This window comes from Rhinoraja longicauda, chromosome 15 (assembly GCF_053455715.1).
Source record: "Rhinoraja longicauda isolate Sanriku21f chromosome 15, sRhiLon1.1, whole genome shotgun sequence".
NCBI classification, from domain to species: Eukaryota; Metazoa; Chordata; class Chondrichthyes; order Rajiformes; family Arhynchobatidae; genus Rhinoraja; species Rhinoraja longicauda.
Window position 1 is genome coordinate 26,678,981 of NC_135967.1, and position 13,524 is coordinate 26,692,504.

Here is a 13,524-nt window from a genome sequence, read left to right on the forward strand (position 1 = left end):
CTCGGCCGCGGGACTTTACATCGCTGGTGCGGCTCGGCCATGGGACTTTAAATCGCTGGTGCGGCTCGGCCGCAGAGCCTTCCATCGCGGCTCGGCCGTGGGACTTAGCTGCGCACGGTACGGCCGCGGGGCCTTCCATCGCCCGGCTCGGCCGCGGGATGTTTCAGCGCCCGGTGCGGCTCGGCCACGGGGACTTGGGCGTGGGGAAGAGAGCGGAAGTTTTGTTGCCTCCATCACAGTGAGGGGGTGTTTGGAGTCACTGTGATGGATGTTTGTGTTGGGGTTATGTGTCTTGTGTTCTTTTTTTTTTTTGTGTGACTACTGGTAACGTAATTTCGTTCGGTACCTCGGTACCGAATGACAAATAAAGCTCTGTATTCTGTATTCTGTATTCTCCTCCAGACAGATTAGTTACAGTTGAGCAAAAAAGAAGTGCTGGAGGAATTCAGTGGATTAGGCAGCATTTATGGGGGGAATGGATAAACGATGTTAGGTCAGGACCATTCTTCAGACCGCTAAAGATGCAGCCTGACCCGCTGAGTACCTCCAGCACTTTGTTTTTTCATCAAAATTGCAGCATCTGCAGTTTCTTATATCGCTATTTAGCTGAAGTTAACATACCTTCACCATCCTCTCTCAGTCAGCACCATGACCACCTATGCCATTTAGTATCTGTCAGTTTACATCCTATTGTAGACATTCCCTTTGTTTGCTCCACCCTTCTCTATAACTAAAAACATTTTTTACTTCAAACTTTGGTAAAAGGTCATGAACCTGAATCAATAATCCTGTTTTTCTCTCTAGCATTCTTGCTAGAGAATGCTGTACCTCTAGCATTCTCAGATTTTATTTCACATTTTTAGTTTCTACAATTTTTTTCCATTGGATGTATGCTCTGTTCAACATTAGCTGAAGTAATCCAATGACAATGAAAAAGATTGTTAAAGCTGTAAGTATATAATGACAAGATTTTATATTGGATGGATTTTATGCTGCATGAACCAACCTGTGTGAGGATGAACAAACTGTGATCGTTATCACTAGCTTCTTCAATCAGTTTAGTAAGTTCGTCATAAGGCAAGGGTCTAATGAGAAAGCAAAAGCATAAGTCAACAGTAAACATGATCTCAACTAATGACTTTATATCCAGTATTGAATGTACTCACGCTGAAATTGTTCTCTCACGTGGTTCAGGAGGAAGGCCAACAGTCAGATGCTTCTGATTTGACAAAAGAGTTGTACAGGCCTATGACAAATATCATTAGAGTACAGCATGAGAAGATTGTTTACTTAAAAATATAGCAATTATTACAACAGATGCCTTAAATTACCAACAATGAAGGTGCTGCAGTATCTTAGTAAAGACTTAATAAAGTAAAGTTAATCGAGTAAAGACTCAGGCAGCAACTCTGGAGAACATGGATAGGTGACAATTCGGGTTAGGATGCTTCAAACTTGACAAGTCAGCAATGAGGAGCCAAGGTGTCCTGATTATCCTGTAGTTTGTTGACAAGTTCATAAATAGAAAATGTCAATGTTCAGGTGTGATGTTCTTTGTACTTAAATAACCGCATATCATTCATTGCCCAGGCTGAGTGTTGGTGTTTAAACTACAAAGGACTATTACTATAAAAACAACTGGTTTTCAAAGCACCTGTTACTTTCATTTGATGAAAGAAAAATAGAGCAAAATTGCATGCAGCAGAAATTAGAACATGTACATAGATATAAAGAAACTGTGCCCCAGCAAGAAGATGAAACTTTACAAATTCTCATTGTTACAGCAGCTTCACCTTCCCTATAAAGACTTAAGCTTACCGTTGACGAAAGAACGGGAGCAATACTTCCTTGACACAAATAACAACAGAGAGATCTTCACGATGTTTCAATTAGTTAGTCATTTATTTGAAGTTGCAATAAAAAACATATTAACATATCTCTTGTCATTAACTTGGCAAGAATCTAATTTCTTATTGTCATTCCTTCGTGACCTATACTTACTTATTAGTTCCTATATCCAGTAGGCACTTCTCATATATTCTATGGCAGCCAAGATACCTGTGTCTAAACTGCCCTGATGACACACACTAAAGCATTACGTTAGTGTTGGAAGAATTTATACTCATAACCTTAGCCACACCTCTGGGTCCTCCCAGTCCTATACGTAAGCTTAATATTAAACTCAAGCCAACCTCTTGGTGTCTAAAAAATAATACAGCAGGATACAATGTAATACAATATGTTAAAATAGATAATAAACACAAAATGGCTCCTACACTCATAAAACCATTTATTATGAAGTTTATCATCTTGAGACGCACAGACATTTCAATAAAAAAATGAAAAGAACCAACATAATAAAGCAATTAAAGGAGCACGTAATCTTCCAAAAGATTTATGGCAAATAAGTAGACAATACATTTGGCACTACATATATTAGGCACGGTGCAGTTTAATATGGCAGTCTTTGATGTTCATTACCTCATCAAGTTCTTCCACCTTTTTATGGAGCATGCCAGAAATATAACGGATTAGTCCCCAGTTCTGTTCATTGCCAGCTTTTGTGTACAACTCCATTAAGACATCATAGACAGTCAGTTCAGGATATTCCTCATGCTGTATATTCCAATCTATACCCCTGTGCATTAGAACAGATGGGTGGTGAAAGAGAAACAGTGAAGAGAATCAAACCACATATTAATCACTATCTTTAATAAAAATCTAATTATATTTTTTAAACAGAATAGTCTTACTTTGTGACATAGATTAACTGGATTATTTCAACCTGTTCTTGCAAGCTTGAACACTTCTGCAACAATTCTATCAAGGCTTTGCAGTCTACTTCACCAGACTCATCTGTCGGCAAATATTTTGTGTTCACTGCTGAAACCTAATGCAGGATGAGAACAAGACCAACTAAATATTTCAGATTAGTTAACTGTTATAGACACTCAAATGAATAACATAACATAACATAACAACACTTTATTGTCACTCGGCACAACACCGAGCGAAATTTCAGCAGCCACACAAAACACAGCAAAAAAGAAAAGAACACAGGACACCCGACCCCAACACAAACACCCACCACAGCGACTCCAAACACCCCCTCACTGTGATGGAGGCAACAAAACTTCCCCTCTCTTCCCCCCGCACCCACGGACAGGCAGCTTGACCCCCACCGAGGCAAACGACACGCACAGCCCCCGCAAGGGGATGGAAGGCCCCCCGGCCGAGCCGTCCCGGGCACCGAAACGTCCCGCGGCCGAGCCGCGCCGGCGATGTTAAGTCCAGCGGCCAAGCCGCACCGGGCACTGAAACGTCCCGCGGCCGAGCCGCGCTGGCGATGTTAAGTCCAGCGGCCAAGCCGCACCGGGCACTGAAACGTCCCGCGGCCGAGCCGCACCGGGCACTGAAACGTCCCACGGCCGAGCCGCACCGGGCACTGAAACGTCCCGCGGCCGCACCGGGCGATGTTAAGTCCAGCGGCCGAGCCGCACCGGGCACTGAAACGTCCCGCGACCGAGCCGCGCTGGCGACGTTAAGTCCAGCGGCCAAGCCACACCGGGCACTGAAACGTCCCGCGGCCGAGCCGCACCGGGCACTGAAACGTCCCGCGGCCGAGCCGCACCGGGCACTGAAACGTCCCGCGGCCGCACCGGGCGATGTTAAGTCCAGCGGCCGAGCCGCACCGGGCACTGAAACGTCCCGCGGCCGAGCCGCACCGGGCACTGAAACGTCCCGCGGCCGAGCCGCACCGGGCACTGAAACGTCCCGCGGCCGAGTCGCGCTGACGATGTTAAGTCCAGCGGCCACCCGCACTGGGCACTGAAATGTCCCGCGGCCGAGCCGCACCGGGCACTGAAATGTCCCGCGGCCGAGCCGCACCGGGCACTGAAACGTCCCGCGGCCGAGCCGCACCGGGCAATGAAACGTCCCGCGGCCGCACCGGGCGATGTTAAGTCCAGCGGCCGAGCAGCACCGGGCACTGAAACGTCCCGCGGCCGAGCCGCACCGGGCACTGAAACGTCCCGCAGCCGAGCCACACCGGGCACTGAAACGTCCCGCGGCCGCACCGGGCGATGTTAAGTCCAGCGGCCGAGCCGCACCGGGCACTGAAACGTCCCGCGGCCGAGCCGCACCGGGCACTGAAACGTCCCGCGGCCGAGCCGCGCTGGCGACGTTAAGTCCAGCGGCCAAGCCACACCGGGCACTGAAACGTCCCGCGGCCGAGCCGCACCGGGCACTGAAACGTCCCGCGGCCGAGCCGCACCGGGCACTGAAACGTCCCGCGGCCGCACCGGGCGATGTTAAGTCCAGCGGCCGAGCCGCACCGGGCACTGAAACGTCCCGCGGCCGAGCCGCACCGGGCACTGAAACGTCCCGCGGCCGAGCCGCGCTGGCGATGTTAAGTCCAGCGGCCAAGCCGCACCGGGCACTGAAACGTCCCGCGGCCGAGCCGCACCGGGCACTGAAACGTCCCGCGGCCGAGCCGCACCGGGCACTGAAACGTCCCGCGGCCGAGTCGCGCTGGCGATGTTAAGTCCAGCGGCCAAGCCGCACTGGGCACTGAAACGTCCCGCGGCCGAGCCGCACCGGGCACTGAAATGTCCCGCGGCCGAGCCGCACCGGGCACTGAAACGTCCCGCGGCCGAGCCACACCGGGCAATGAAACGTCCCGCGGCCGCACCGGGCGATGTTAAGTCCAGCGGCCGAGCAGCACCGGGCACTGAAACGTCCCGCGGCCGAGCCGCACCGGGCACTGAAACGTCCCGCAGCCGAGCCACACCGGGCACTGAAACGTCCCGCGGCCGCACCGGGCGATGTTAAGTCCAGCGGCCGAGCCGCACCGGGCACTGAAACGTCCCGCGGCCGAGCCGCACCGGGCACTGAAACGTCCCGCGGCCGAGCCGCACCGGGCACTGAAACGTCCCGCGGCCGAGTCGCGCTGACGATGTTAAGTCCAGCGGCCACCCGCACTGGGCACTGAAATGTCCCGCGGCCGAGCCGCACCGGGCACTGAAATGTCCCGCGGCCGAGCCGCACCGGGCACTGAAACGTCCCGCGGCCGAGCCGCACCGGGCAATGAAACGTCCCGCGGCCGCACCGGGCGATGTTAAGTCCAGCGGCCGAGCAGCACCGGGCACTGAAACGTCCCGCGGCCGAGCCGCACCGGGCACTGAAACGTCCCGCAGCCGAGCCACACCGGGCACTGAAACGTCCCGCGGCCGCACCGGGCGATGTTAAGTCCAGCGGCCGAGCCGCACCGGGCACTGAAACGTCCCGCGGCCGAGCCGCACCGGGCACTGAAACGTCCCGCGGCCGAGCCGCGCTGGCGACGTTAAGTCCAGCGGCCAAGCCACACCGGGCACTGAAACGTCCCGCGGCCGAGCCGCACCGGGCACTGAAACGTCCCGCGGCCGAGCCGCACCGGGCACTGAAACGTCCCGCGGCCGCACCGGGCGATGTTAAGTCCAGCGGCCGAGCCGCACCGGGCACTGAAACGTCCCGTGGCCGAGCCGCACCGGGCACTGAAACGTCCCGCGGCCGAGCCGCGCTGGCGATGTTAAGTCCAGCGGCCAAGCCGCACCGGGCACTGAAACGTCCCGCGGCCGAGCCGCACCGGGCACTGAAACGTCCCGCGGCCGAGCCGCACCGGGCACTGAAACGTCCCGCGGCCGAGTCGCGCTGGCGATGTTAAGTCCAGCGGCCAAGCCGCACTGGGCACTGAAACGTCCCGCGGCCGAGCCGCACCGGGCACTGAAATGTCCCGCGGCCGAGCCGCACCGGGCACTGAAACGTCCCGCGGCCGAGCCACACCGGGCAATGAAACGTCCCGCGGCCGCACCGGGCGATGTTAAGTCCAGCGGCCGAGCAGCACCGGGCACTGAAACGTCCCGCGGCCGAGCCGCACCGGGCACTGAAACGTCCCGCAGCCGAGCCGCACCGGGCACTGAAACGTCCCGCGGCCGCACCGGGCGATGTTAAGTCCAGCGGCCGAGCCGCACCGGGCACTGAAACGTCCCGCGGCCGAGCCGCACCGGGCACTGAAACGTCCCGCGGCCAAAGCGCGCTGGCGACGTTAAGTCCAGCGGCCAAGCCACACCGGGCACTGAAACGTCCCGCGGCCGAGCCGCACCGGGCACTGAAACGTCCCGCAGCCGAGCCGCACCGGGCACTGAAACGTCCCGCGGCCGCACCGGGCGATGTTAAGTCCAGCGGCCGAGCCGCACCGGGCACTGAAACGTCCCGCGGCCGAGCCGCACCGGGCACTGAAACGTCCCGCGGCCGAGCCGCGCTGGCGACGTTAAGTCCAGCGGCCAAGCCACACCGGGCACTGAAACGTCCCGCGGCCGAGCCGCACCGGGCACTGAAACGTCCCGCGGCCGAGCCGCACCGGGCACTGAAACGTCCCGCGGCCGCACCGGGCGATGTTAAGTCCAGCGGCCGAGCCGCATCGGGCACTGAAACGTCCCGCGGCCGAGCCGCACCGGGCACTGAAACGTCCCGCGGCCGAGCCGCACCGGGCACTGAAACGTCCCGCGGCCGCACCGGGCGATGTTAAGTCCAGCGGCCGAGCCGCACCGGGCACTGAAACGTCCCGCGGCCGAGCCGCACCAGGCACTGAAACGTCCCACGGCTGAGCCGCACCGGGCACTGAAACGTCCCGCGGCCGCACCGGGCGATGTTAAGTCCAGCGGCCGAGCCGCACCGGGCACTGAAACGTCCCGCGGCCGAGCCGCACCGGGCACTGAAACGTCCCGCGGCCGAGCCGCGCTGGCGACGTTAAGTCCAGCGGCCAAGCCACACCGGGCACTGAAACGTCCCGCGGCCGAGCCGCACCGGGCACTGAAACGTCCCGCGGCCGAGCCGCACCGGGCACTGAAACGTCCCGCGGCCGCACCGGGCGATGTTAAGTCCAGCGGCCGAGCCGCACCGGGCACTGAAACGTCCCGCGGCCGAGCTGCACCGGGTACTGAAATGTCCCGCGGCCGAGCCGCTCCGGGCACTGAAACGTCCCGCGGCCGAGCCGCACCGGGCACTGAAACGTCCCGCGGCCGAGTCGCGCTGGCGATGTTAAGTCCAGCGGCCAAGCCGCACTGGGCACTGAAACGTCCCGCGGCCGAGCCGCACCGGGCACTGAAATGTCCCGCGGCCGAGCCGCACCGGGCACTGAAACGTCCCGCAGCCGAGCCGCACCGGGCAATGAAACGTCCCGCGGCCGCACCGGGCGATGTTAAGTCCAGCGGCCGAGCAGCACCGGGCACTGAAACGTCCCGCGGCCGAGCCGCACCGGGCACTGAAACGTCCCGCAGCCGAGCCGCACCGGGCACTGAAACGTCCCGCGGCCGCACCGGGCGATGTTAAGTCCAGCGGCCGAGCCGCACCGGGCACTGAAACGTCCTGCGGCCAAAGCGCGCTGGCGACGTTAAGTCCAGCGGCCAAGCCACACCGGGCACTGAAACGTCCCGCGGCCGAGCCGCACCGGGCACTGAAACGTCCCGCGGCCGAGCCGCACCGGGCACTGAAACGTCCCGCGGCCGCACCGGGCGATGTTAAGTCCAGCGGCCGAGCCGCACCGGGCACTGAAACGTCCCGCGGCCGAGCCGCACCGGGCACTGAAATGTCCCGCGGCCGAGCCGCACCGGGCACTGAAACGTCCCGCGGCCGAGCCGCACCGGGCAATGAAACGTCCCGCGGCCGCACCGGGCGATGTTAAGTCCAGCGGCCGAGCAGCACCGGGCACTGAAACGTCCCGCGGCCGAGCCGCACCGGGCACTGAAACGTCCCGCAGCCGAGCCGCACCGGGCACTGAAACGTCCCGCGGCCGCACCGGGCGATGTTAAGTCCAGCGGCCGAGCCGCACCGGGCACTGAAACGTCCCGCGGCCAAAGCGCGCTGGCGACGTTAAGTCCAGCGGCCAAGCCACACCGGGCACTGAAACGTCCCGCGGCCGAGCCGCACCGGGCACTGAAACGTCCCGCGGCCGAGCCGCACCGGGCACTGAAACGTCCCGCGGCCGCACCGGGCGATGTTAAGTCCAGCGGCCGAGCCGCACCGGGCACTGAAACGTCCCGCGGCCGAGCCGCACCGGGCACTGAAACGTCCCGCGGCCGAGCCGCGCTGGCGACGTTAAGTCCAGCGGCCAAGCCACACCGGGCACTGAAACGTCCCGCGGCCGAGCCGCACCGGGCACTGAAACGTCCCGCGGCCGAGCCGCACCGGGCACTGAAACGTCCCGCGGCCGCACCGGGCGATGTTAAGTCCAGCGGCCGAGCCGCATCGGGCACTGAAACGTCCCGCGGCCGAGCCGCACCGGGCACTGAAACGTCCCGCGGCCGAGCCGCACCGGGCACTGAAATGTCCCGCGGCCGCACCGGGCGATGTTAAGTCCAGCGGCCGAGCCGCACCGGGCACTGAAACGTCCCGCGGCCGAGCCGCACCGGGCACTGAAACGTCCCACGGCCGAGCCGCACCGGGCACTGAAACGTCCCGCGGCCGCACCGGGCGATGTTAAGTCCAGCGGCCGAGCCGCACCGGGCACTGAAACGTCCCGCGGCCGAGCCGCACCGGGCACTGAAACGTCCCGCGGCCGAGCCGCGCTGGCGACGTTAAGTCCAGCGGCCAAGCCACACCGGGCACTGAAACGTCCCGCGGCCGAGCCACACCGGGCACTGAAACGTCCCGCGGCCGAGCCGCACCGGGCACTGAAACGTCCCGCGGCCGCACCGGGCGATGTTAAGTCCAGCGGCCGAGCCGCACCGGGCACTGAAACGTCCCGCGGCCGAGCTGCACCGGGTACTGAAATGTCCCGCGGCCGAGCCGCACCGGGCACTGAAACGTCCCGCGGCCGAGCCGCACCGGGCAATGAAACGTCCCGCGGCCGCACCGGGCGATGTTAAGTCCAGCGGCCGAGCAGCACCGGGCACTGAAACGTCCCGCGGCCGAGCCGCACCGGGCACTGAAACGTCCCGCAGCCGAGCCGCACCGGGCACTGAAACGTCCCGCGGCCGCACCGGGCGATGTTAAGTCCAGTGGCCGAGCCGCACCGGGCACTGAAACGTCCCGCGGCCGAGCCGCACCGGGCACTGAAACGTCCCGCGGCCGAGCCGCGCTGGCGACGTTAAGTCCAGCGGCCAAGCCACACCGGGCACTGAAACGTCCCGCGGCCGAGCCGCACCGGGCACTGAAACGTCCCGCGGCCGAGCCGCACCGGGCACTGAAACGTCCCGCGGCCGAGTCGCGCTGGCGATGTTAAGTCCAGCGGCCAAGCCGCACCGGGCACTGAAACGTCCCGCGGCCGAGCCGCACCGGGCAATGAAACGTCCCGCGGCCGCACCGGGAGATGTTAAGTCCAGCAGCCGAGCCGCACGGGGCACTGAAACGTCCCGCGGCCGAGCCGCACCGGGCACTGAAACGTCCCGCAGCCGAGCCGCACCGGGCACTGAAACGTCCCGCGGCCGCAGCGGGCGATGTTAAGTCCAGCGGCCGAGCCGCACCGGGCACTGAAACGTCCCGCGGCCGAGCCGCACCGGGCACTGAAACGTCCCGCGGCCGAGCCGCGCTGGCGATGTTAAGTCCAGCAGCCAAGCCGCGCCGGGCACTGAAACGTCCCGCGGCCGCACCGGGCGATGTTAAGTCCAGCGGCCGAGCCGCACCGGGCACCGAAACGTCCCGCGGCCGAGCCGCGCCGGCGATGTTAAGTCCAGCAGCCAAGCCGCGCCGGGCACTGAAACGTCCCGCGGCCGCACCGGGCGATGTTAAGTCCAGCGGCCGAGCCGCACCGGGCACCGAAACGTCCCGCGGCCGAGCCGCGCCGGCGATGTTAAGGCCCGCAGCCGAGCCGCGCCGGGCGATGGAAGGCCCCGCGGGCGAACTGCGCCCCGGGGAAGAGACCCAACAAAAGAAAGGTTTCCCCCCGCCCCCCCCCCACTCCACCCCACACCCCCACCCCACACCCCCACCACACATACACAGCCAAATACAGAAACAAAAACCATCCCAACACCGACACAAACAAAAAAAAAGAAAAAAAGACAACAGACTGCCAGAGAGCCGCAGCCGTTAGGCGCAGCCAACTCCTCCCAATCAAGCACAACTAATATTGGTTGCACACTGTATGATGCTGACCAAAATCATGGGTTGAAAAAGAAAAATCACATGTTAGCATTTTTGGTTGTTAGCTTAAAATTTATGCTTAGAATCAAAACCCTAAATAGTTCCTAATTAGGGAAGAGAGCCTGTCACTCCTATTTAGTCTCTTCCTCATTATTTGGTATATCCTTCACACCATCTGAAATATCAATAAAGTGTAATTAGGATTCCAGAGTTGAATGCAATGTTTATGACATTTAATTCTCCAGATATGATCAGGAGATTCCAGTAAATATATAGCAAGAACACACTGTTGCTGCCACTAACCTTTATTAACCCACCTCATTGAATTATACAAGAGACTTCTCATCAGATTATGTCAATTTTCCCCAAAGTTGATTTTTGCATTCTGAAGTGTCTTAAGATAAATTACCTGCAAAATTTGCCAGGCCTGACAAGTTCCTCTTGCATCTCAAATATATTACTGTCAGCTAACAGTAAGTTTTAAAGATTGTAAAGAATTGGTTAAAATATTTAGCCATAATCTTATTCCAAAATAGCACACAATACTTAAATAGACAAGGCATAGCAGGGTAAAGAACAAAGACATGCAAATGGGGTTAGTCAAGTCAAGTCAATTTTATTTGTATAGCTGGGCTGAAGGGGCCGTGTCTGTACACTCCGACTCCAATAATTGACCCCAGTCATTTATCAGACGGAGAAGGCTTGCCTAAAATAGACTCTGCAACAGCGCAAATTTTGAATTATTCTTTCTAACGCAAGATCTTTTTATGAGTTTACAGAAGTAAAAAATGTATTTCCTATTTCTTTAACTATTGTTATAGCAGGCAAAACTACACCAATGCCTTCCTGAATCCATGATATCCATGTCAGATTTTACTTTGATTCAGAGACAATTAAGTATTATCAGCCATCATTCTGTCAGTTCAAATCATGCAACAGAGTTTTTCAAATAAGACAATGTCCCTAGTCTGCATTTCAGTACAGTGAAAGTTGTTGATGAGACTTCCTGGGACAGGCTGAGGGAAATATTACTCAAAGGGACACTGTGCTACAGCAGGTGTATGAGTAATTCTGGGTGAAAGCAAGAAATCCAGTCTTGATGTTTACAAAGCATTCAATTCTTTTAGCCATTGGAGACATGAAATTTCTCAGAGCACTTCAAGGAAGCAACATCCTATTCAACTACTTGTCATTATCCACACAAAAATAGTGGCCCACGTTTTCTTTTGAACTATCCTAAATTGGACCAGCACTTGAAGGACAGATGTGATATCTCCACAGTTTTCAAGGGCTGCAGAGCTCACAACCCACAAATTCCTGTTCATTTGTAGAAATGACCCATCAGACCCTTTCAATGAGTCCTATTTGAATACGGCCATATGGGACTAAAAAACATATTGACCTTGCGTTAATAGCCACTTGAAAGAGCTAGAAGCATGATTGGTGGAATCCTGCTTTACCAGTGAGTGAATCATGAAGAAACGGGCGTCAATTTAGTCCACACTTGCCTCACCAGAGTAACATGCTTCGCATCAGGCACGTTTAAATCTATTCTATATTGTGCCGCATTCTTGCAGAAAACACACACTTCCTTCCACATTCAACCCGCCTCAAATGTAGCAGCAGAATGCTCCCTCCATTGCATTGTGTTTAAGAAGTAACTTGGAGAAACCAGTTTAAAAAAGTCCTTTAAGCATCAGATTGGAATTTTCCTCTTGATGTGCAGGTTAATACACAACTCCAGACAGTTATACCCCAGCTAAAATGTTAATGAACACTGGCTTAGAATGAGACTAGGCCTGATGCATCCTAACTTGGAGGGGAGGAAGCAGCGCCTGACAAGACAAAGGAAGACAATTCTGTGAAGGTGAAGGGTACAGTCTTCATGAACAGGCACTAATGTAGAGATGGGATTTGGGAGAAGTCACTGAAATTCTGGAAGATTCATGCAAATAACTTGCTGGTCATCTTCAATTCAAAGTAAGCAAAAAGGATGTGAGACTGAGGTCCAAGATACAGGATACATTCAAGCGGATGTCATGGGAGAATTCCAAGAAGGAGCAAAGTCGTGACAGAGAGCCCAAGAGAAATTCTGGTGAATCCTGAAAGAAATGTCCAGTTAGGCTTTGAGGGAAACATAAATAAGATATCAATCTATACAACATTTTCTATACAGCTTTCAGAGCTTTGTGGTTTTATTGAAATAACTTTGGTGAAATAAAATAGTTTCAGAGTCATTTTGTTTTGCTATTTTACTGTCAATTTAAATTATTCAAACTGAAATGATGGAAACAACATTTAGGGGGTATTTTGACAGACCAAGCAGGGAATTAAGGGATATGGACCATGTGTAGGTAGATGGGATTAATTTAGACTGACATTATGGATGGCACAAACACTGTGGGCCGAAGGGCCTGTTGCTGTATCGCAGGATCTATGCTCTATGTTCTATTACCTCAAAGCAACCTGTTCTCCTGAAAAGTAACGATCCACAGAGGTCAATAGGATATATTTTGCAGTTTGCTTCGCCACTGACCACATGGTGGCGATAGATGAAAGCATAAAATTACCTTTGCCAATGTTCCAAGTGGGAACAGGTGAAACCACTGGAAGAATCTACCATGTCAATAGAGCCTTCTAGGGCATAGGGAGCATCAGCACGAACTGCCCAAGCTACACATCCATAAAATGTGGAAATGGCTGAGTGTCGTGACTACAGACTCAGCTGGAATTGTCTGTTCGAAATCTTACGGAAACAGTCAATGATTTAATGTGATCCACACATTCAAAAGCAAAAATATGTTTAAAAAGCTTTACAATGAAAGGTAAAACTTCAATAAATTTAAAATGTAAACTCTTTCAGTGTAGTAAGCACCTTTAAACAGGTTTGGAAGATTAAATTAACAAGGCAGTAGAGATTTTAAAGAAGTTTTTAAAAACTAATTCCTAAGCAGCACAACTTTTAAATAAGAAAACGACCGTAGGCATTCATTTCCAAGACCATTCAAATCAATAGCCTTTGCACCCCTCAGAGCAGGTGCAGATACTCCAGTGTAGGACTTATAACCTGTTCTCTTTCTCACAATGAACCCAATGAAAAGACCGGAGCTGGAGCACAGTTTACACATCAGCGAATCATATCTCCTTATTTTGGAAATCTCAAAATTGCTGTGGGCTGAACAAAATAATGACAAGAAATGCTGATGTTTTCCTGTAACTATACTGCAAAATTTGCAGACATTATGTTTCTTCATAATAACAAATATATTTTCAGCATCATACATTCTCGCTACTCCCCGAAATCCCAGAACTGTGAATGTATTAATTCACCAAGAGCAAGATGGGGAGAAACAATGCTTTATATAAAGTTATCCAAATGTGATAAGTCAGTTTGCTCTGTTAGCC

General features: G+C 55.7%; 1 protein-coding gene across 4 annotated transcripts in view; it reads right to left on the reverse strand.

The window, feature by feature from the left end:
- The window catches only part of phka1a (phosphorylase kinase, alpha 1a (muscle)), a 95,396-nt gene that overhangs the window by 24,411 nt on the left and 57,461 nt on the right, over positions 1-13,524 (reverse strand). For all 4 annotated transcript variants that reach the window (XM_078412326.1, XM_078412325.1, XM_078412327.1 and 1 more), the window contains 4 exons: positions 2,754-2,890; positions 2,482-2,638; positions 1,167-1,246; positions 1,007-1,085 (listed from right to left, as the gene is read on the reverse strand). In XM_078412326.1, the coding sequence (XP_078268452.1) occupies positions 1,007-1,085; positions 1,167-1,246; positions 2,482-2,638; positions 2,754-2,890 (453 nt within the window). The remainder of the gene's footprint in view (positions 1-1,006; positions 1,086-1,166; positions 1,247-2,481; positions 2,639-2,753; positions 2,891-13,524) is intronic.